This window comes from Salmo salar, chromosome 01 (assembly GCF_965601325.2).
Source record: "Salmo salar chromosome 01, fSalSal1, whole genome shotgun sequence".
NCBI classification, from domain to species: domain Eukaryota; kingdom Metazoa; phylum Chordata; class Actinopteri; order Salmoniformes; family Salmonidae; genus Salmo; species Salmo salar.
Genome location: NC_138291.1, coordinates 132,442,353 through 132,467,105, shown reverse-complemented (window position 1 = coordinate 132,467,105; position 24,753 = coordinate 132,442,353). Strand labels below are relative to the sequence as shown.

The 24,753-nt window shown below is 43.6% G+C and overlaps 1 protein-coding gene across 1 annotated transcript in view; it reads left to right on the top strand.

Moving 5' to 3' along the window:
- Positions 1-24,753, top strand: part of col27a1a (collagen, type XXVII, alpha 1a) — a 365,335-nt gene that overhangs the window by 107,496 nt on the left and 233,086 nt on the right. The window contains exon 8 of the mRNA XM_045688056.2: positions 2,315-2,359. Coding sequence (XP_045544012.1) covers positions 2,315-2,359 — 45 coding nt within the window. The remainder of the gene's footprint in view (positions 1-2,314; positions 2,360-24,753) is intronic.

Here is a 24,753-nt window from a genome sequence, read left to right as displayed (position 1 = left end):
ACTTTCTTAGTGTGTTTGGACCATGATAGTTCGTTGGCGATGTGGACACCAAGGTACTTTCGACCCGCTCCACTTCAGCCCCATCGATGTTAATGGGGGCCTGTTTGGCCCTCCTTTTCCTACAATCCATGATCAGCTCCTTTGTCTTGCTCACATTGAGGGAGAGGTTGTTGTCCTGGCACCACACACTGCCAGGTTTCTGACATCCTCCCTATAGGCTGTCTCATTGTTGTTGGTGATCAGGTCTACAACTGTTGTCGTTTACAAACTTAATGATGGTGAAGTCGTGATTGGCCACGCAGTTGTGGGTGAACTGGGAGTACAGGAGGGGACTATGCACCCACTCTTTCCTCTCCCGGGCCCAGATGTGTTGTTGCCAAACCTTACCACCTGGGGGCGACCCATCAGGAAGTCCAGGATCCAGTTGCAGAGGGAGGTATTTAGTCCCAGGGTCCTTAGCATAGTGATGAGCTTCGTGGGCACTATGGTGTTGAATGCTGAGCTGTAGTCAATGAACAGCATTCTCACATAGGTGTTCCTTTTGTCCAGGTGGGAAAGGGCAGTGTGGAGTGCAATAGAGATTGCGTCATCTGTGGATCTGTTGGGGCAGTATGCGAATTTGAAGGGGTCTAGTGTTTCCGGCATGATAATGTTGATGATAGTCATGACCAGCCTTTCAAAGCACTTCATGGCTACTGACGTGAGTGCTATGGGACGGTAATAATTTTTTCATTTGTTATTTTATTTAACCTTTATTTAACTAGGCAAGTCAGTTAAGAACACATTCTTATTTTACAATGACGGCCTACCCCGGCCAAACATTCCCCTAACCCGGATGACACTGTGCCAATTGTGAGCCACCCCATAGCACTCCCGGTTGTAATACAGCCTGGGATCGAACCAGGGTCTGTAGTGACGCCTCTAGCACTGAGATGCAGTACCTTAGACTGCTGCGCCACTCAGGAGCCCATTTAGCGAGGTTACCTTCGCTTTCTTGGTCACAGGGACTATGGTGGTCTGTTTGAAACATGTAGGTATTACAGACTTGGTCAGGGAGAGGTTGAAGACACTTGCCAGTTGATCCGCGCATGATATGAGTACCGATCCTGGTAATCCGTCTGGCCCGGCGGCTTTGTGAATATTGACCGGTACAAAGGTCTTTCTCAAATTGGCTATGGAGAACATGATCACACTGTCGTCCAGAACAGCTGGTGCTCTCATGCATGCTTCAGTGTTGCTTGCCTCGATGCAAGCATAAAAAGCATTTAGCTCGTCTGGTATGCTCGTGTCACTGGGCAGCTCGTGGCTGGGTTTCCCCTTGTAGTCCGTAATATTTTTCAAGCCCTGCCACATCCGACGAGCGTCAGAGCCAGTGCAGCAGGATTCAATCTTAGTCCTGTATTGATGCTTTGCCTGTTTGATGGTTCGTCTGAGAGCATAGAGGATTTCTTATAAGCGTCCAGATTATTCTCCCGCTCCTTGAAAGCGGAAGCTCTAGCTTTTAGCTCGGTGCGGATGCTGCCTGAAATCCATGGCTTCTGGTTGGGAAATGTACGTACGGTCACTGTGGGGACGACGTCTTCGATGCACTTATCGTTGAAGCTGGTGACTGAGGTGGTATTCTCCTCAATGCCATTGGATGAGTTCAGGAACATATTCCGGTCTATGCTAGCAAAACAGTCCTGTAGTGTAACATCCGCGTCATCAGACCATTTCCGTAATGTGCGAGTCACTGGTACTTCCTGCTTTAGGTTTTGTAAGCAGGAATCAGGAGGATACAATTATGGTCAGATTTGCCAAATGGAGTGTGCCGTGTGTGGAAGTAAAGGTGGTCTAGAGTTTTTTTTCTTCTGGTTACTCGTGAAATGAGGGTAGAAATTAGGTAAAACGGATTTAAGTTTGCCTGCATTAAAGTCTCTTCTGTCTCCCGTTGTCCACGGTCAGCTCCTTTGTTTTTTTATTTTGAGGGAGAGGTTATTTTACTGACACAACTCCACCAGGGCTCCAGACCTCCCTGTAGACTGTCGTGCCGTTGTTGGTAATCAGGCCTATCATTGTCATGTCGTCAGCAAACTTGGTGATTGAGTTAGGGTCGTGTGTAGATATGTGGGTGAACAAGAAGAACAGGGAGTACAGTGTTAGCTAGTGTTCCGTGACTGCAGTACTCTCGCTGCGTGTGCCCTTTCATAATTCTTCAGTGTTCTCTCAGATTTTACCTAATTTCTTTAACTGTTTCAATCTATAATTTCTCACTTGCTCTCTCCTTAATTTGTCTCTATGCGTGGTATTAATTTCTTTGTGTTTCTCTCCTCAGGGACAGAGAGGGCATCCTGGTCCACCTGGTCACACAGGAGAGCCTGTGAGTATTAATTAATTAGTTCATATCTAGTAAAAAGTCAGTTATAACTGGTTACCACATCATGTTACACCTCTGCATACACACAAGGCACCGTTTTGATAGTACATAAATGCAGAGATAACAAAAATATCCCTAATCCCTAATATTTCTTTAGCCAGTCACAATACTTCACTAATTTCAAAATCTCTCCTTTTATGATGTGCATAAGGCCAACGCTTACTTATATGGGTGTAAAGCAGTGGTACTTGAGTAAAACTGTCATACTTGAGTAAAAGTGAAAGTCACCCAGTAAAATACTACTTGAGTAAACATCTAAAAGTATTTGGTTTTAAATATACTTAAGTATTAAAAGTAAGAGTATAAATCATTTAAAATTCCTTATATTAAGCAAACCAGCCAGCACGATGTTCTTGTTTTTAAATGTACTGATAGCCAGGGGCACACTCCAACATCATTTACAAATTTGTGTTTAGTGAGTCTGCCAGATCAGATGCAATAGGGATGACCAGGGATTTTCTCTTTAAGAGTGTTAATTGGACATTTTTCCTGTCCTGCTAAACATTCAAAATGTAGTAGTACTTTTGGGTGTCAGCGAAAATGTATGGAGTAGAAAGTACATTATTTTCTTTAGGAATGTAGTAAAGCAAAAGTTGTCAGAAATATAAATAGTATTACTTTAACTACAAGATCGGTGTTCCCCCCGTGGGACGGTTGAGCTAACGTAGGCTAATGTGATTAGCATGAGGTTGTAAGTAACAAAAACATTTCCCTGGACATAGACATATCTGATATGGGCAGAAAGCTTAAATTCTTGTTAATCTAACTGCACTGTCAAATTTACAGTAGCTATTACAGTGAAATAATTGTGATGCTCGTCGTAATGAGTAGACCAAGGTGCAGCGTGGAAAGTGCTCATATTTATATTTATTGTAACTCAGAACACGCAAACAAACTAAGGAAAAACGAACATCACGTTCTGCAGGCTTACTGAGCTGTACAAAAACAAGACCACACTGGAGGGAAAAAGGGCTGCCTAAGTATGATTCCCAATCAGAGACAACGATAGACAGCTGCCTCTGATTGGAAACCATACTAGGCCAATCAAAGAAAAAGAACAACATAGAAATATGACACATAGAATGCCCACCCCATGTCACACCCTGACCTAACCAAACAGAGAAAAACGGCTCTCTCAGGTCAGGGCGTGATAGTACCCCCCCCCCCCCCCCCCCCCCAAAGGTGCGGACTCCCGGCCGCAAACCTGAACCTATAGGGGAGGGTCCGGGTGGGCATCTACTCATGGTGGTGGCTCCGGTTCGGGGCGTAGCCCCCACTCCGCCCGCTGATCCCTCCGCTTTTGTGTCGCCGGAGGAACCAGACCGTGGATCTTCGCCGGAAGCTCCGAACCGTGGATTGTCGTCGAAGGAACCGGACCGAGGGTCGTCGAAGGAACCGGACCGAGGATCATCGCCGGAGGCTCCGGGCTGCAGGCCGCCGCCGGAGGCTCCGGGCTGCAGGCCGTGCCATGGATCATCCCTACAGGCTCCGGGCCATGGATTATCACTGGAGGCTTCGTGCCATGGATCATCCCTACAGGCTCCGGGCCATGGATCATCCCTACAGGCTTCTTGCCATGGATTATCACTTGAGGCTCCGGGCCATGGATTATCCCTACAGGCTTCTTGCCATGGATTATCACTTGAGGCTCCGGGCCATGGATTATCACTGGAGGCTTCATGCCATGGATCATCCCTACAGGCTCCGGGCCATGGATCATCACTGGAAGCTTCGTGCCATGGATCATCACTGAAGGCTTCGGACCATGGATCATCACTGGAGGCTTCTTACGTGGAGCCGGAACAGATCTCACCGGACTGGGGAGACGCACTAGAGACTGGGTGCGCAGAGCAGGCACAGGGTATACTGGGCCGTGGAGGCGCACTGGAGGTCTGGAGCTTAGGGCTGGCACAACCCGTCCTGGCTGTATGCTTACTTTATCCCGACAAGTGCGGGGCGCGGGCACAGGACGAACTGGGCTGTGCAGGCGCACTGGCGACACAGTGAATAGAACTGGCGCAGGATATACTGGGCCGTGGAGGAGCACTGGAGGTCTGGAGCTTAGGGCTGGCACAACCCATCCTGGCTGGATGCTTACTTTAGCCCGGCAAGTGCGGGGCACGGGGACAGGACGATCTGGGCTGTGCAGGCACACTGGCGACACAGTGCGTAGAGCTGGCGCAGGATTTCCTGGACCAAAGAGACGCACCGAAGACCAGGAACGCTGAGCCGGCACAATCCTTCCTGGCTGGATGCCAACTCTAGCACGGCAACTGCAGGGTGCAGGCACAGAGTGCACCGGGCGCATAACACGGTGCTTGCTTCTTCACTCGCTCCCCACGGTAAGCACGGGGAGTTGGCTCAGGTCTCCACCCTGACTCTGCCAATCTCCCCGTGTGCCCCCCCCCCCCCAATTTTTGGGGGTGCATCTCGTGCTTCCGTCGTTGCCGTGCTAGTTCCTCGTAACGTTGCCGTTCCTCCCTCGCTGTCTCAACCTGCTTCCATGGCAGGGTCTTGTCCCCTGCCATTACCTCCTCCCAGGTCAGGACGTCCTCCACTCTTTCCTCTCCCGGGCCCAGGATCCCTGCTCTCTCTGGGCATGCTGCTTGGTCCTTTTGTGGTGGGATCTTCTGTGACGCTCGTCGTATTGAGTAGACCAAGGTGCAGCGTGGAAAGTGCTCATATTTATATTTATTGTAACTCAGAACACTCAAACAAAATAACAAACCAAGGAAAAACGAACGTCACGTTCTGCAGGCTTACTGAGCTGTACAAAACAAGATCCCACACTGAAGGAGGGAAAAAGGGCTGCCTAAGTATGATTCCCAATCAGAGACAACGATAGACAGCTGCCTCTGATTGGAAACCATACTAGGCCAATCAAAGAAAAAGAAAACATAGTAATATGACACACAGAATGCCCACCCCATGTCACACCCTGACCTAACCAAACAGAGAAAAACATCTTTCTCAGGTCAGGGTGTGACAAGAATACCATTTCAAATCAAATCAAATGTATTTATAATGCCCTTCTTACATCAGCTGATGTCACAAAGTGCTGTACGGAAACCCAGCCTAAAACCCCAAACAGCAAGCAATGCAGGTGTAGAAGCACCATGCTATTGTTTGAGGAGAGTGCACAGTTTTGAATTTGAAAATCGATCAATAAACCAATTAGGCACATTTGGGCAGACTTGATACAACATTTTGAACAGAAATGCAATGGTTCATTGGATCAGTCAAAAATGTTGCGCATACAATGCTGCCATCTAGTGGCCAAAATCAAAATTGCACCTAACCTGGAATAATACATTGTGACCTTTCTCTTGCTTTTGAAAGATACTAAAAAAATGTAAAAATGTTTCTTTGTATTATCTTTTACCAGATCTAATGTGTTATATTCTCCTACATTAATTTCACATTTCCACAAACTTCAGTGTTTCCTTTCAAATGGTATCAAGAATATGCATATCCTTGCTTCAGTTCCTGAGCTACAGGCAGTTAGATTTGGGTATGTCATTTTAGGCGAATATTGAAAAAAATGGTCCGATCCTTAAGAGGTTTTAATGTTGTTTTACTTAAGTACTTTACACGACTGGGGTAAAGTTAACATTGTGTATTTGCAAAGCAATTGCTATTGGCAATCAAGTGTTGTGCTGGGTATTTGGAATGATGCAGTTCGTTTTGGAAACATCTTCGCATTGTCGCTCTGTCAAAATGTCTCTGCTACAGTCCCATAGGAAAGCTCTTATCAATGACCCCTGATGCAAAAAATATCTCCAAGACCAGAGCAACTCCAAACCCATTATGTCTCGCCTCAGTCTGCCACTCTCCGTCTATGTCCAACAGCCCAAATTATGGACTGTATTATGGGATCGCAAAAGTGCTATGGCGACCATGGTAACGGATGATGATTTGGCATTCTAAAGCATCTATCAATCAGATTGATTCCTGGTCCATTATCGACTCTTGGGAGTTCCAGCCCCAATCCCTTTTCTGCAGTTGGCAAATGGCTGAGCCAAACATGCCTGGAGGCAGCCAGATCTGGAATGAGGAGAGATCTGGCTGGCTGGGCTGTTCCAGCTCCAAGAGCAGAGCCACTCACACCATCCAACACAGACACAGCCACTCACACCTTATCACTGTATAGCAGCACTATAGTGATTCAAGCCAAGGAACACACAACAGTAGCAACGCGCATTCCCCTCCCACCTGAGGATCTGACTTTTTCATTCATCTATTTCCTGTGTTTAAGCGGTGCAAAATCCACTTGTCACTTAAATCTCACTGGATTGATTCTTTTCACTTTATTGCGACTCTTTCTTACTCTTGCTTTGTGCCTGTCGTTTTTTCCCTTTAACGTTACAACCACAGACATGTTTGTAATGACCTGTCAAAATTGAATATATTGTCTTTCCGTTGCATCTATAACAACGCTAAAGCTTCATCAGGGATTTAATGCATGGTCTTGGAAATTACATCACAAGAAAAAGAAGAAAGGTAACATTATTTTGATGTGTGTTGATTTTTTTTGCCCGATTGAAAAAAAAAAGTAATAATTTAATACAGTTTACTTTTTTACAAATTAAATGTGCTGAAATCAACACTCAGTTTATAGTGCTATTATGTCTGAACTCGCAAACAATGTTGTAACGTGTGCGCTGAGAATCGGGAAGCAAGTTCAGGGAGTGAGTGTTTTAATAAATAAACGCAACATAATACAAAACAAGAAAACACAGACATGACACTGGAACAGAAACAATGACGACTGGGGAAGGAACCAAAGGGAGTGACATATATAGGGAAGGTAATCAGGGAGGTGATGGAGTCCAAGTGAGTCTGATGATGCTCAGGTGTGCGTAACGATGGTGACAGGTGTGCGCCATAACGAGCAGCCTGGTGACCTAGAGGCCGGAGAAGGAGCGCACGTGACAAATGTAGAGTATGAATGGAGTAGGAAAATGTATACATTCAATACTGTAAGTCACTCTGGATAAGAGCTCTGGATAAGAGTGTCTGCTAAATGACCAAAATGTAAATTAAAAATGTATGTATAGATAGATGTAATATAGAGTCAAGCGTGTTGATTTTTAATCTGATGGTACACTGCTATTGACACACTTGCTGAATTATGCAACAGAACGTGGTGAGTGCAGGTAAGCCTAGACAGAGCAAGTTTTTGGTGTTTGCAGCCCTGTTCCACCCCTTTATATTAATTTATTCATATTGAAAATACACCCAGTGTGTTTATGCAAATTAAGCATATAAAATGTACTTTATTTTAACACAAAATATTTTCACAAAAACCTGATACCATTAGAACATGTCTATATTAGTCCCCCCCAAAAATGACATTTTACATTAAATGTAATACCTGAATTCCCACCAAAATCCCTAAACTCCATTCATTATTTGTCCGTGCCAGTAACATATTTTATTTGCTATAATTTAGTCAATATCTGATGGATTTTAAAATTCAAAAGGTTTGGTGTATATTCATCCATTGTCCAACTGTTGCATTAATTAGAATTGCTTTTAAAACCTCTTAACAATTTTGCTGACTGTTGCTACGTTACAGTCTTTGGAAGAAGTGGAGGAGACTGGATAAGCAGCGTAGTGTCCAGGCTATCTAAGTTTCTGGAGCATCCATAACATATCAAGGCTATTTTCAGCCTAATTGCAAGGAGTCATCTTGAGGAAAATTGCCTTAGAGAGAAAAACTGTGGAAGGGACGTCAACGGAGGTGATTTCTTGAGGCATGAGGAGAGTGTGTTTGTGTCCTCCTCCACCCTTACTTCCCCAGTCTAAGACTATTTTTGCATGGACAAGATGAACACATGCTTTTTTCTGTCTGAATGATGAGGCAAAACAGTGATTGAGTAATAACTGTTTTGCATGATGCAATGTGATGTATTACCAGAGCAAAGAGCACAAGACTGGAGCATCTAATGACAAACCCGACCATCCCATTCCATATCTTAGACCCCCCTTACTGATTTAATGTTGATGGCGGTTGGCAGAGGGCTCATCCTTTCACCTCTCCTCAGCTATACTTCTCTGAGGTTCTGCTGTATGTATAGGCCCGAGCCAAATGAATGGAGGAGCCTTCAATAGGAGGCTGTGTGCACTGTGCAGGGGCTATGCACGTCGAAGGAATTTCTACATGAACACATTTGCATTGTAAGAAACTTGGTTTCAACCTGCCCATCCCACCCCCCATGCCAAGCCCTGATTGGATCAAATTATTTGTAACTTTTATTTAACTAGGGAAAAACACATTGAGATCTAGGTCTCATTTGCAAATGTGCCCTGGGAACAATACATAAAATAAAATGTTATACAATTTAAAACACAAACTTAAATAGCAAATATTATATACACAATAAACAATCAAATAAAACAAACACATTTATCAATATAAAAATCCTTAGCCTTTCTACTAAACTGACCCACAGACAACAACACATCCAAATTAAATGTTACTTGGAGATTATTACACATGATAGGGGCCTGGTAGGAAAAGGATGATTTGCCCAACTCTATGAATACATGTGGAGTCTCCAGCATTAACCAACCCTGTGATCTAGTGTTGTAATCCGAGACAGAGTCTCTGAATAAGTAAAGTGTGATCCACAGTGTGAATGCCTTGGACAGGTCAATGAAGAGGGCAGCACAGTGTTTCTTCGTATCTAAACAATTTATGAGATAATTTAAAATCATAGAAGTAGCAGAGATGGTACTATGACCTGGTCTGAACCCTGACTGTTTTACATCAGAAAAGATCGAAGCTGAGTATTAATCAATGATTCCAGGATTGTTGCTAGGCAAGATAGTTTGGAAATGGGACGATAATTATTTAGATCACTCGGGTCGCCGCCTTTATGTAGAGGAAGCACATGGTCCGCCATCCAAACTCTAGGGATAGTATTCTATATAATTGTCAAGTAAAAAATATCTGTTAATGGTTCCTCAATCAATGGAGCAGAAAGCTGTAATTTGCATTTGTATTTGTATTGATTATGGATCTCCATTAGCTGCTGCACTGGCTTGTCTCCCCCTGTCTGGTACAAGTCCTAAAGCAATAGGACTCCCTAAATCTTTCTCAGATTATTACCAATCCCACAAGGTATGATGACGCCAAATACCCAGAAAAGGCCACTCTCCTTTATATTATCCTCACAAATAACCCTCATATGTACCAGTCTGGTGTTTTCTGTAATGACCTTAGTGATCACTCTTTTACAGCCTGTGTTTGCAATGGTTGCTCAGTGAAACATCATGTCCTGATTTGTCATAGACACTTGCTAAAAAACTTTAATGAGTAAGCCTTCCTTCATGACCTGGCCTCTGTAAAATGGTATAGAATCAGCTTGATCGCCTCTGTCGAAGATGCTTGGACCTTCTTTTTTGATGTCTTCAGTGATATTGTTAACAAACACGCCCCCATGAAGAAAATGATAAATAAAAAAAGGTTCAGCCCTTTGTTCAACTGTAATCTTACAGAGTTACTCCACCTCAGAATTGCACTTGGCGAAAGGCTCAGCACACGCATACTCATGGTTGAATGGCTCTCGTTCAGGAAAATGATAAATAAGTGCACTCAGGCTACCCGGAAGGCCAAAGTTAGTTACTTTAAGGAGCAGTTCTCTCTGTGGGTCTAACCCCAAGAAGTTCTGGGAAAAAAAGACCTGAAGAATAAACCCTCCTCCTCACAGCTCCCCATGTCCCTTAAAGTTGATGATGTGGTTGTTACTGACAAGAAGCACATTGCTGAGCTCTTTAATAACCACTTCATTAAGTCTGGATTCCTATTTGCTCACTCAACATTTCCTCATCTCCCACCCCTTCTAATACGACTATCCCTGACGCTCCTCCGTCTTTTTTCCCTGCCCCGCTACAAAGTTTCTCCCTGCAGATGGTCACTGAGTCTGAGGTGCTAAAGGAGCTCCTTAAACTTGACCCCCAAAAAACATCTGGGTCAGATGGTTTAGACCCTTTCTTCTACCTGTTATGGCTAGGGGGCAGTATTTTCACAGCCGGATAAAAAACGTACCCGATTTAATCTGATTATTACTCCTGCCCAGAAACTAGAATATGCATATAATTATTAGCTTTGGATAGAAAACACTCCAAAGTTTCTAAAACTGTTTGAATGGTGTCTGTGAGTATAACAGAACTCATTTGGCAGGCCAAAACCTGAGAACATTCCATGCAGGAAGTGGCCTGTCTGACAATTTCTTGCCCTTCTTGATTATCTCTATCCATTACAGAGGATCTCTGCTGTTACGTGACACTTCCTACGGCTCCCATGGGCTCTCAGAAGGCGGCAAAAAGCTGAATCGTGGCTTTGCAGGCTCTGGTTGAAAAAAAGTAGCGCGTTTGGGTAGTGGCTGGTTACAGTACTGTGAGACTCAGGCGCGTGCCCGCGTCGACCCCATGCTATGTTTTCTTTCGTCTGTTTACCTAAACCCAGATTCCCGGTCGGAATATTATCGCTTTTTTACGAGAAAAATTGCATAAAAATTGATTTTAAACAGCGGTTGACATGCTTCGAAGTACGGAAATGGAATATTTAGAAATCTTTTGTCACGAATTGCGCCATGCTCGTGACCCTTATTTACACTTCGGATAGTGTCTTGAACGCACGAACAAAACGCCGCTATTTGGATATAACGATGGATTATTTTGGACCAAACCAACATTTGTTATTGAAGTAGCAGTCCTGGGAGTGCATTCTGACGAAGACAACAAAGGTAATCAAACTTTTGTAATAGTAAATCGGAGTTTGGTCAGGGCTAAACTTGGTCGGTGTCTAAATGGCTAGCCGTGATGGCTGGGCTATCTACTGAGAATATTGCAACATGTGCTTTCACCGAAAAGCTATTTTAAAATCGGACATATCGAGTGCATAGAGGAGTTCTGTATCTATAATTCTTAAAATAATTGTTATGCTTTTTGTGAACGTTTATCGTGAGTAATTTAGTAAATTCACCGGATGTTTGCGGGGGGTATGCTAGTTCTGAACGTCACATGCTAATGTAAAAAAGCTGTTTTTTGATATAAATATGAACTTGATTGAACAAAACATGCATGCATTGTATAACATAATGTCCTAGGGTTGTCATCTGATGAAGATCATCAAAGGTTAGTGCTGCATTTAGCTGTGGTTTTGTTTTTTGTGACATTATATGCTAACTTGAAAAATGTGTGTCTGATTATTTCTGGCTGGGTACTCTGCTGACATAATCTAATGTTTTGCTTTCACTGTAAAGCCTTTTTGAAATCGGACAGTGTGGTTAGATTAACGAGAGTCTTGTCTTTAAAATGCTGTAAAATAGTCATATGTTTGAAAAATGGAAGTTTTCGGATTTTAGAGGAGTTTGTATTTCGTGCCACGCCCATCCTTGGATATTGGAGCAGGTGTTCCGCTAGCGGAACGTCTAGATGTAAGAGGTTAAGGTTGCTGCTCCTTTAATCCCCAAGCCTATCTCTGGGGACGTTCCCATTGCTTGGAAGGCAGCTACGGTTAGGTATTTATTTAAAGGGGGAGATCTAGCTGACCCTTACTGTTATATGCCTATTTATTTTGTGCCCTGTTTATCTAAAGTGTTGTAAAAACTTGTCAATAATCAACTGACTGGCTTTCTTGTTGTTTATAGTATTCTCTCTAGTATGCAATCTGACATCCGCTCAGGTTATGGATGTGTCACTGCAATCTTAAATGTCCTCAATGATGTCACCATTGACCTTGATTCTAAGCAATGTTGTCCTGCAATTTGTATTGACTTGGCCAAAGCTTTTGATACGGTAGACATTTCCATTCTTGTGGGCTGGCTAATGAGTATTGGTGTCTCTGAGGGGTCTTTGGCCTGGTTTGCTAACTACCTCTCTCAAAGAATTCAGTGTATAAAGTCAGAACATCTGCTCTCTCAGCCACTGCCTGTCACGAAGGGTATACACCAAGGCTCAATCCTAGGCCCCACGCTCTTCTCAATTTACATCAACAACATAGCTCAGGCAGTAGTAAGCTCTCTCATCCATTTATATGCAGATGATACAGTCTTATACTCAACTGGCCCCTCCCGGGATTTTGTGTTAAACGCTCTACAACATAGCTTTCTTAGTGTCCAAAAAGCTTTTTCAGCCTTTAACATTTTTCTGAATACGCCCAAAATAAAGGTAACATGGGTTAATAAGAAGAATGCCCCGCTCCCTACAGGTGTGATTACTACCTCTGAGGGTTTAAAGCTTGAGATAGTCACCTCATACAAGTACTTGGGAGTATGGCTAGACGGTGCACTGTCCTTCTCTCAGCACATATCAAAGCTGCAGGCTCAAGTTAAATCTAGACTTGGTTTCCTCTATCGTAATCACTCCTTTTTCACCCCAGCTGCCAAACTAACCCTGATTCAGAGGACCATCCTAACCATGCTAGATTATGGAGACATCATTTATAGATCGGCAGGTAGGGGTGCTCTCGAGCGGCTAGATGTTCTTTACTATTTGGCTATCAGATTTGCCACCAATGCTCCTTATAGGACACATCACTGCACTCTATACTCTTCTGTAAACTGGCCATCTCTCTCGCAAGACCCACTGGTTGTTGCCTATTTATAAAACCCTCTTAGGCCTCACTCTCCTCCTTATCTGAGATATCTACTGCAGCCCTCATCCTCCACATACAACACCCGTTCTGCCAGTCACATTCTGTTGAAGGTCCCCAAAGCACACACATCCCTGGGTCGCTCATCTTTTCAGTTTGCTGCAGCTAGTGACTGGAACGAGCTGCAACAAACGCTCAAACTGGACAGTTTTATCTCAATCTCTTCATTCAAAGACTCAATCATGGACACTCTTACTGACATTTCTGGCTGCTTTGCATTGTTGTCTCTACCTGCTTGCCCTTTGTGCTGTTGTCTGTGCACAACAATGTTTGTACCCTGTTTTGTGCTGCTACCATGTTGTGCTGCTGCCATGTTGTGTTGCTACCATGTTGTTGTCATGTTGTGTTGCTACCATGCTGTGTGGGCATGTGTTGCTGCCATGCTATGTTGTCGTCTTAGGTTTCTCTTTATGTAGTGTTGTCTTTCTTGTCGTGATGTGTGTTTTGTCCTATATTTTTATTTAATATATTTTTATTTTTATTCCCAGCACCCATCACCGCAGGAGGCCTTTTGCCTTTTGGTAGGCCATCATTGCAAATAAGAATTTGTTCTTAACTGACTTGCCTAGTTAAATAAAGGTTAAATAAATAAAAAAAATTACACACCATGTACCAACAAATATTCTTTACATCAACAACATAGGAATCACTTAAAAATGTATTGTATGACCTCTTATACACAATATAAGGCCCAGCCTTTGGAATTTTGGTTTTCCTAGATATGGCTACTATATTGTGATCACTAAATCCTATGGATTTTAATACTGTTTCCAACTAATTTCTGCAGCATTGGTAAAGATATGATCAATACATGTTGTTGATTTTTTCCCCGGTACTGTTTGTAACTACCCTGGTACGTTGATTGATAACCTGAACCAGGTTGCAGGCACTAGTTATAGTTTGAAGCTTCCTCTTGAGTGGGCAGCCTGATGAAAACCAGTCAATATTTAAATCACCCAGCAAGTATACCTCTCTATTGATATCACACACATTATCAAGCATTTAACACATTATCCAGATACTTACTGTTAGGACTTGGTGGTCTATAGTAGCTTCTCACCAGAATGAGCTTTAGGTGAGGCAGATTAACCTGAAGCCATATTACTTCAACAGTATTTAACATGAGATCCTCTCTAAACTTTACAGGAATGTGGTTCTGAATATAAACAGCCACACGTCCACCTTTGGCATTTCTGTCTTGTCTGTAGATCTTATAACCATGTATTGCGACCACTGTATCATCAAGGGTATTATCTAAGTGAGTTTCAGAGATTGTCAGAATGTGAATGTCATCTCTTACTAGCAAATTATTCTTAACCTACAAATGTTAACGTAGGCAATTTTTTCTTCTTTTCTGTGATGCTTGATTATTTTTCTTGCTTTACTGGGAAGTTTAGCAGAGGTAGACATGCCTAGGTTATTTTTATTATTATTGCTAGCCCTGGCCCGCTAGCTGTCTGAATCGCCGTGTCTCCGGCCCACAGAGCTACTCACTGGACCCCTATGATCACTCGGCTACGCATGCCTCTCCCTAATGTCAATATGCATTGTCCATTACTGTTTTGGTTAGTAATTATTGCCTTATTTCACTTTAGAGCCTCTAGCCCTGCGCAATACGCCTTAGTTAAACCTTTAGTCCCACCTCCCACACATGCGGTGATCTCACCTGGTTTAAATGATGTTTCTAGAGACAATATCTCTCTCATCGTCACTCAATGCATAGGTTTACCTCCACTGTATTCACATCCTACCATACCCTTGTCTGTCCATTATGCCCTGACTCTATTCTACCTTTCCCAGAAACCTGCTCCTTTTACTCTCTGTTCCGGACGTACTAGACAACCAGTTCTGATAGCCTTTAGCCGTACCCTTATCCTACTCCTCCTCTGCTCCTCTGGTGATGTAGAGGTTAATCCAGGCCCTGCAGTGCCTAGCTCCACTTCCATTCCCCAGGCGCTCTCATTTGTTGACTTCTGTAACTGTTAAAGCCTTGGTTTCATGCATGTTAACCTGTTAGGGCTAGGGGGCAGTATTTGCACGGCTGGATAAAAAAATTTACCCGATTTAATCTGGTTACTAATCCTACCCAGTAACTAGAATATGCATATACTTATTATATATGGATAGAAAACACCCTAAAGTTTCCAAAACTGTTTGAATGGTGTCTGTGAGTATAACAGAACTCATTTGGCAGGCAAAACCCTGAGACATTTTCTGACAGGAAGTGGATACCTGATGTGTTGTATTACCTTTAAACCTATGCCATTGAAAAACACAGGGGCTGAGGAATATTTTGGCACTTCCTATTGCTTCCACTAGATGTCACCAGCCTTTACAAAGTGTTTTGAGTCTTCTGGAGGGAGATCTGACCGAACAAGAGCCATGGAACGATGATGGCCCATTAGACACCTGGCGCGCGAGTTCATGTTGGGTACCCTCGTTCCAATACGTTATAAAAGAGAATGCATTCGTCCACCTTGAATATTATTCATGTTCTGGTTAAAAAAGGCCCTAATGATTTATGCTATACAACATTTGACATGTTTGAACGAACGTAAATATATTTTTTCCCCTCGTTCATGAAGTGAAGTCCGGCGGGCTTAGATCATGTGCTAACAAGACGGAGATTTTTGGACATAAATGATGAGCTTTTTTGAACAAAACTACATTCGTTATGGACCTGTGATACCTGGAAGTGACATCTGATGAAGAGAATCTAAGGTATTGGATTATTTACATATTATTTTCGATTTTAGATCTCCCCAACATGACGGCTAGTCTGTATCGCAACGCGTATTTTTCTGGGCGCAGTGCTCAGATTATTGCCAAGTGTGATTTCCCAGTAAGGTTATTTTTAAATCTGGCAAGTTGATTGCGTTCAAGAGATGTAAATCTATAATTCTTTAAATGACATTATAATATTTTACCAATGTTTTCTCATTTTAATTATTTAATTTGTGGTGCTGACTTGACTGCCGGTTATTGGAGGGAAACGATTTCCTCAACATCAATGCCATAGTAAAATGCTGTTTTTGGATATAAATATGAACTTGATAGAACTAAAAATGCATGCATTGTCTAACATAATGTCCTAGGAGTGTCATCTGATGGAGATTGTAAAAGGTTAGTGCATCATTTTAGCTGGTTTTATGGTTTTGGTGACCCTGTCTTTGAATTGACAAAACATTACACACAACTCTTGTAAATGTACTGTCCTAACATACTCTAAATTTATGCTTTCGCCGTAAAACCTTTTTGAAATCGTAAAACGTGGTTAGATTAAGGAGATGTTTATCTTTCAAAGGGTGTAAAATAGTTGTATCTTTGAAAAATTTGAATTTTGACATTTATTTTGATTCAAATTTGCCGCTCTTGAAATGCACCTGCTGTTGATGGAGTGCACCACGGGTGGGACGCTTGCGTCCCACCTAGCCCATAGAGGTTAACATTAGAAGCCTCCTCCCTGAGTTTGTTTTATTCACTGCTTTAGCACACTCCGCCAACCTGGATGTCCTAGCCGTGTCTGCATCCTGGCTTAGGAAGACCACCAAAACCCCTGAAATTTCTATTCCTAACTATAACATCTTCCGACAAGATAGAACTGCCAAAGGGGCCGGTGTTGCAATCTACTGCAGAGATAGCCTGCAGAGTTCTGTCTTACTATCCAGGTCTGTGCCCAAACAATTTAAGCTTCTACTTTTAAAAATCCACCTTTCCAGAAACAAGTCTCTCACCGTTGCCGCTTGCTATACACCACCTTCTGCCCCCAGCTGTGCCCTGGACACTATATGTGAATTGATTGCCCCCATCTATCTCCAGAGCTTGTGCTGTTAGGTGACCTAAACTGGGACATTCTTAACACCCCAGCCATCCTACAATCTAAGCTTGATGCCCTCAATCTCACACAAATTATCAATGAACCTACCAGGTACAACTCCAAATCCGTAAACACAGGCACCCTCATAGATATCATCCTAACCAACCTGCCCTCCAAATACACCTCTGCTGTCTTCAACCAGGATCTCAGCGATCAGTGCCTCATTGCCTGCGTCCGTAATGGGTCTGCAGTCAAACGACGACCCCTAATCACTGTCAAACGCTCCCTAAAACACTTCAGTGAGCAGGCCTTTCTAATCGACCTGGCCCGGGTATCCTGGAAGGATATTGACCTCATTCCGTCAGTAGAGGATTCCTGGTTATTCTTTAAATGTGCTTTCGTCACCATCTTAAATAAGTATGCCCCATTCAAAAGTTTAGAACCAGGAACAGATATAGCCCTTGGTTCACTCCAGACCTGACTGCCCTTGACCAGCACAAACATATCCTGTGGCGTACTGCATTAGCATCGAATAGCCCCCACGATATGCAACTTTTCAGGGAAGTTAGGAACCAATATACACAGGCAGTTAGGAAAGCAAAGGCTAGCTTTTTCAAACAGAAATTTGCATCCTGTAGCACAAACTCCAAAAAGTTCTGGGACACTGTAAAGTCCTAGCTGCCCACTGCACTGGGGCTAGGAAACACTGTCACCACCGATAAATCCGCGATTATTGAGTATTTCAATAAGGATTTTTCTACGGCTGGCCATGCTTTCCACCTGGCTACCCCTACCCTGGTCAACAGTCCTGCACCCCCCACAGCAACTTGCCCAAGCCTCCCCCATTTCTCCTTCACCCAAATCCAGATAGCTGATGTTCTGAAAGAGCTGCAAAATCGGGACCCCTACAAATCAGCTGGGCTAGACAATCTGGACCCTCTCTAAAATGATCAGCCAAAATTGCTGCAACCCCCATTACTAGCCTGATCAACGTCTCTTTCGTATCGTCTGAGATCCCCAAAGATTGGAAAGCTGCCGCGGTCATCCCCCTCTTCAAAGGGGGAGACACTCTAGACCCAAACTGCTACAGACTTATATCTATCCTACCCTGCCTTCCTAAGGTCTTCGAAAGCCAAGTTAACCTCTCTAGGGTAGGGGGCAGTATTTGCACGGCCGGATAAAAAACGTACCCGATTTAATCTGGTTATTACTACTGCCCAGAAACTAGAATATGCATATAATTATTGGCTTTGGATAGAAAACACCCTAAAGTTTCTAAAACTGTTTGAATGGTGTCTGTGAGTATAACAGAACTCATATGGCAGGCAAAAACCTGAGAAGATTTCTTACAGGAAGCGCCCTCTCTGACCATTTCTTGGGCTTCTACACTCTCTTTATTGAAAACTGAGGATCTCTGCTGTAACGTGACACTTCCTACGGCTCCCATAGGCTCTCAGAAGGCGGCAAAACGCTGAATGATGTCTTTGCAGGCCCTGGCTGAAAAACAGTAGCGCATTTGGATAATGGTCGATCAGAGAACACTGAGACTGAGGCGCGTGCACGAGGCGACACCATGTTTTTATTTTCTCTGTCTTTGAACGTAAACAGGGTTTCCCGGTCAGAATATTATCGCTTTTTTACGAGAAAAATCGCATAAAAATTGATTTTAAACAGCGGTTGACATGCTTCGAAGTACGGTAATGGAATATTTAGAATTTTTTTGTCACGAAACGCGTCGGGCGCGTCACCCTTCTTCACCCTTCGGATAGTGTCTTGAACACACGAACAAAACAGAGGATATTTGAACATAACTATGGATTATTTTGAACCAAACCAACATTTGTTATTGAAGTAGAAGTCCTGGGAGTGCATTCTGACAAAGAACAGCAAAGGTAATCAAATTTTTCTAATAGTAAATCGGAGTTTGGTGAGGGCCAAACTTGGTGGGTGTCAAATTAGCTAGCCCGTGATGGCTGGGCTATCTACTCAGAATATTGCAAAATGTGCTTTTGCCGAAAGCTATTTTAAAATCGGACATAGCGATTGCATAAAGGAGTTCTGTATCTATAATTCTTAAAATAATTGTTATGCTTTTTGTGAACGTTTATCGTGAGTAATTTAGTAAATTCACCGGAAGTTTGCAGTGTTTATGCTAGTTCTGAAGGTCACATGCTAATGTAAAAAGCTGTTTTTTGATATAAATATGAACTTGATTGAACAAAACATGCATGTATTGTATAACATAATGTCCTAGAAGTGTCATCTGATGAAGATCATCAAAGGTTAGTGCTGCATTTAGCTGTGGTTTGGGTTTATGTGACATTATATGCTAGCTTGAAAAATGGGTGTCTGATTATTTCTGGCTGGGTACTCTGCTGACATAATCTAATGTTTTGCTTTCGCTGTAAAGCCTTTTTGAAATCGGACAGTGTGGTTAGATAAAGGAGAGTCTTTAAAATGGTGTAAAATAGTCATATGTTTGAAAAATGGACGTTTTTGGATTTTTGAGGAATTTGTAATTCGCGCCACGCCTATCATTGGATATTGGAGCAGGTGTTCCGCTAGCGGAACGTCTAGATGTAAGAGGTTTTAAGGCCCATTTTCTGGGATTAAAGGTCTTTTTGAAATCGGACAGTGTGGTTAGATTAACGAGAGTCTTATCTTTAAAATGGTGTAAAATAGTCATATGTTTGAGAAATTGAAGTAATAGCATTTCTAAGGTATTTGAATAATGCGCCACGGGATTCCACTGGCTGTTGAGTAGGTGGGACGATTTCATCCCACATACCCTAGAGAGGTTAACAAACAGATCACCGACCATTTCGAATCCCACCGTAACTTCTCAGCTATGCAGTCTGGTTTCCGAGCTGACCATGGGTGCACCTCAGCCACGCTCAAGGTTCTAAACAATATCATAACTGCCATCGATAAGAGACAATACTGTGCAGCCGTATTCATTGACCTGGCCAAGGCTTTCGACTGTGTCAATCACCACATTCTTATCGGCAGAATCGAAAGCCTTGGTTTCTCAAATGACTGCCTCGCCTGGTTCACCAACTGCTTCTCCGACAGAGTTCAGTGTGTCAAATCGGAGGATCTGTTGTCCGGACTTCTGGCAGTCTCTATGGGGGTGCCACAGGGTTCAATTCTCGGGCCGACTCTTTTCTCTGTATACATCAATGATGTTGCTCTTGCTGCTGGTGATTCTCTGATCCACCTCTACGACACCATTCTGTATACCTCTGGCCCTTCTATGGACACTGTGTTAACTAACCTCCAGACGAGCTTCAATGCCATACAACTCTCCTTCCATGGCCTCCAACTGCTCTTAAATGCAGGTAAAACTAAATGCATGCTCTTCAACCGCCCGCACCTGCCCGCCCATCCAGCATCAGTACTCTGGACGCTTCTGACTTAGAATATGTGGACAACTACAAATACCTAGGTGTCTGGTTAGACTGTAAACTCTCCTTCCAGACTCACATTAAGCATCTCCAATCCAAAATTAAATCTAGAATCAGCTTCCTATTTCTTAACAAAGCATCCTTCACTCATGCTGCCAAACATACCCTCGTAAAACTGACTATCCTACCGATCCTTGACTTCGGCGATGTCATTTACAAAATCGCCTCCAACACTCTACTCAACAAATTGGATGCAGTCTATCACAGTGCCATCCGTTTTGTCACCAAAGCCCCATATACTACCCACCACTGCGACCTGTATGCTCTCGTTGGCTGGCCCTCGCTTCATATTTGTCACCCATCCCACTGGCTCCAGATCATCTATAAGTCTTTTGCTAGGTAAAACCCCGCCTTATCTCAGCTCACTGGTCACCATAGCAGCACCCACCCATAGCACGCGCTCCAGCAGGTATATTTCACTGGTCACCCCCAAAGCCAATTCCACCTTTGGCCGCCTTTCCTTCCAGTTCTCTGCTGCCAATGACTGGAACGAACTGCAAAAATCACTAAAGCTGGAGACTCATATCTCCCTCAAAAACTTTAAGCACCAGCTGTCAGAGCAGCTCACAGATCACTGCAACTACAGTGCCTTGCGAAAGTATTCGGCCCCCTTGAACTTTTCGACCTTTTGCCACATTTCAGGCTTCAAACATAAAGATATAAAACAGTAATTTTATGTGAAGAATCAACAACAAGTGGGACACAATCATGAAGTGGAACGAAATTTATTGGATATTTCAAACTTTTTTAACAAATAAAAGACAGAAAAATTGGGCGTGCAAAATTATTCAGCCCCTTTACTTTCAGTGCAGCAAACTCTCTCCAGAAGTTCAGTGAGGATCTCTGAATGATCCAATGTTGACCTAAATGACTAATGATGATAAATAGAATCCACCTGTGTGTAATCAAGTCTCCGTATAAATGCACCTGCTCTGTGATAGTCTCAGAGGTCCGTTTAAAGCGCAGAGAGCATCATGAAGAACAAGGAACACACCAGGCAGGTCCGAGATACTGTTGTGGAGAAGTTTAAAGCCGGATTTGGATACAAAAAGATTTCCCAAGCTTTAAACATCCCAAGGAGCACTGTGCAAGCGATAATATTGTAATGGAAGGAGTATCAGACCACTGCAAATCTACGAAGACCCGGCCGTCCCTCTAAACTTTCAGCTCATACAAGGAGAAGACTGATCAGAGATGCAGCCAAGAGGCCCATGATCACTCTGGATGAACTGCAGAGATCTACAGCTGAGGTGGGAGACTCTGTCCATAGGACAACAATCAGTCGTATACTGCACAAATCTGGCCTTTATGGAAGAGTGGCAAGAAGAAAGCCATTTCTTAAAGATATCCATAAAAAGTGTCGTTTAAAGTTTGCCACTAGCCACCTGGGAGACACACCAAACATGTGGAAGAAGGTGCTCTGGTCAGATGAAACCAAAATCAAAACTTTTTGGCAACAATGCAAAACGTTATGTTTGGCGTAAAAGCAACACAGCTCATCACCCTGAACACACCATCCCCACTGTCAAACATGGTGGTGGCAGCATCATGGTTTGGGCCTGCTTTTCTTCAGCAGGGGCAGGGAAGATGGTTAAAATTGATGGGAAGATGGATGGAGCCAAATACAGGTCCATTCTGGAAGAAAACCTGATGGTGTCTGCAAAAGACCTGAGACTGGGACGGAGATTTGTCTTCCAACAAGACAGTGATCCAAAACATAAAGCAAAATCTACAATGGAATGGTTCACAAATAAACATATCCAGGTGTTAGAATGGCCAAGTCAAAGTCCAGACCTGAATCCAATTGAGAATCTGTGGAAAGAACTGAAAACTGCTGTTCACAAACCCTCTCCATCGAACCTCACTGAGCTCGAGCTGTTTTGCAAGGAGGAATGGGCAAAAATGTCAGTCTCTCGATGTGCAAAACTGATAGAGACATACCCCAAGCGACTTACAGCTGTAATCGCAGCAAAAGGTGGCGCTACAAAGTATTAACTTAAGGGGGCTGAATAATTTTGCACAGCCAATTTTTCCGTTTTTTATTTGTTAAAAAAGTTTGAAATATCCAATAAATTTCGTTCCACTTCATAATTGTGTCCCACTTGTTGTTGATTCTTCACAAAAAATTACAGTTTTATATCTTTATGTTTGAAGCCTGAAATGTGGCAAAAGGTCGAAATGTTCAAGGGGGCCGAATACTTTCGCAAGGCACTGTATACATAGCCCATCTGTTAATAGCCCATCCAACTACCTCATCCCCATACTGTTATTTTTTATTTTTATTTTGCTCCTTTGCACCCCAGTATCTCTACTTGCACACTCATCTTCTGCACATCTATCACTCCAGTGTTTAATTTACATTTACATTTTACATTTAAGTCATTTAGCAGACGCTCTTATCCAGAGCGACTTACAAAATGGTGCATTCACCTTATGATATCCAGTGGAACAACCACTTTACAATAGTGCATCTAAATCTTTTAAGGGGGGGGGGGGTTAGAAGGATTACTTTATCCTATCCTAGGTATTCCTTAAAGAGGTGGGGTTTCAGGTGTCTCCGGAAGGTGGTGATTGACTCCGCTGTCCTGGCGTCGTGAGGGAGCTTGTTCCACCATTGGGGTGCCAGAGCAGCGAACAGTTTTGACTGGGCTGAGCGGGAACTGTGCTTCCTCAGAGGTAGGGGGGCCAGCAGGCCAGTGGTGGATGAACGCAGTGCCCTTGTTTGGGTGTAGGGCCTGATCAGAGCCTGAAGGTATGGAGGTGCCGTTCCCTTCACAGCTCCGTAGGCAATCACCATGGTCTTGTAGCGGATGCGAGCTTCAACTGGAAGCCAGTGGAGAGAGCGGAGGAGCGGGGTGACGTGAGAGAATTTGGGAAGGTTGAACACCAGACGGGCTGTGGCGTTCTGGATGAGTTGTAGGGATTTAATGGCACAGGCAGGGAGCCCAGCCAACAGCGAGTTGCAGTAATCCAGACGGGAGATGACAAGTGCCTGGATTAGGACCTGCGCCGCTTCCTGTGTGAGGCAGGGTCGTACTCTGCGAATGTTGTAGAGCATGAACCTACAGGATCGGGTCACTGCCTTGATGTTAGTGGAGAACGACAGGGTGTTGTCCAGGATCACGCCAAGGTTCTTAGCACTCTGGGAGGAGGACACAAGGGAGTTGTCAACCGTGATGGCGAGATCATGGAACGGGCAGTCCTTCCCCGGGAGGAAGAGCAGCTCCGTCTTGCCGAGGTTCAGCTTGAGCTGGTGATCCGTCATCCACACTGATATGTCTGACAGACATGCAGAGATGCGATTCGCCGCCTGGTTATCAGAAGGGGGAAAGGAGAAGATTAATTGTGTGTCGTCTGCATAGCAATGATAGGAGAGACCATGTGAGGATATGACAGAGCCAAGTGACTTGGTGTATAGCGAGAATAGGAGAGGGTCTAGAACAGAGCCCTGGGGGACACCAGTGGTGAGAGCGCATGGTGCGGAGACAGATTCTCGCCACGCCACCTGGTAGGAGCGACCTGTCAGGTAGGACGCAATCCAAGCGTGGGCCGCGCCGGAGATGCCCAACTCGGAGAGGGTGGAGAGGAGGATCTGATGGTTCACAGTATCAAAGGCAGCAGATAGGTCTAGAAGGATGAGAGCAGAGGAGAGAGAGTTAGCTTTAGCAGTGCGGAGAGCCTCCGTGACACAGAGAAGAGCAGTCTCAGTTGAATGCCCATTCTTGAAACCTGACTGATTAGGATCAAGAAGGTCATTCTGAGAGAGATAGCAGGAGAGCTGGCCAAGGACGGCACGTTCAAGAGTTTTGGAGAGAAAAGAAAGAAGGAAGAATTTCTATATTGTAATTATTTTGCCACTATGGCCTATTTATTGCCTTACCTCCTTTATCCTGCCTCATTTGCACACACTGTATATAGACTTTTTCTATTGTATTATTGACTGTATGTTTGTTTATTCCATGTGTAACTCTGTGTTGTTGTTTGTGTTGCACTGCTTTGCTTTATCTTGGCCAGGTCGCAGTTGTAAATGAGAACTTGTTCTCAACTAGCCTACCTGGTTAAATAAAGGTGAAATATATATATATTTTTTAAATAGTGCAGGGTGAGCTGCACACAGTGGACTTCCTACTAGGGCATACCACCTCAGCACTAACAGTATTACTTTGGTTCATAGGCATATGATTACTGCATACAATAGCTGTAGGATCAGCAGAGGCATGTAAATAAGGTTATTTAGATTGTATCTTCCGATTCCCCTAGGATATTGTATATTTGCTGAAGCATTATGACAACTCAGCGACACAATGGTAGGGATTAAATGAGCTGGACTTGGGTCATTGATAAGTCATTGTATCAACTCAGCCCTTTAATGCTGTGAAAGGATCCAGGAACC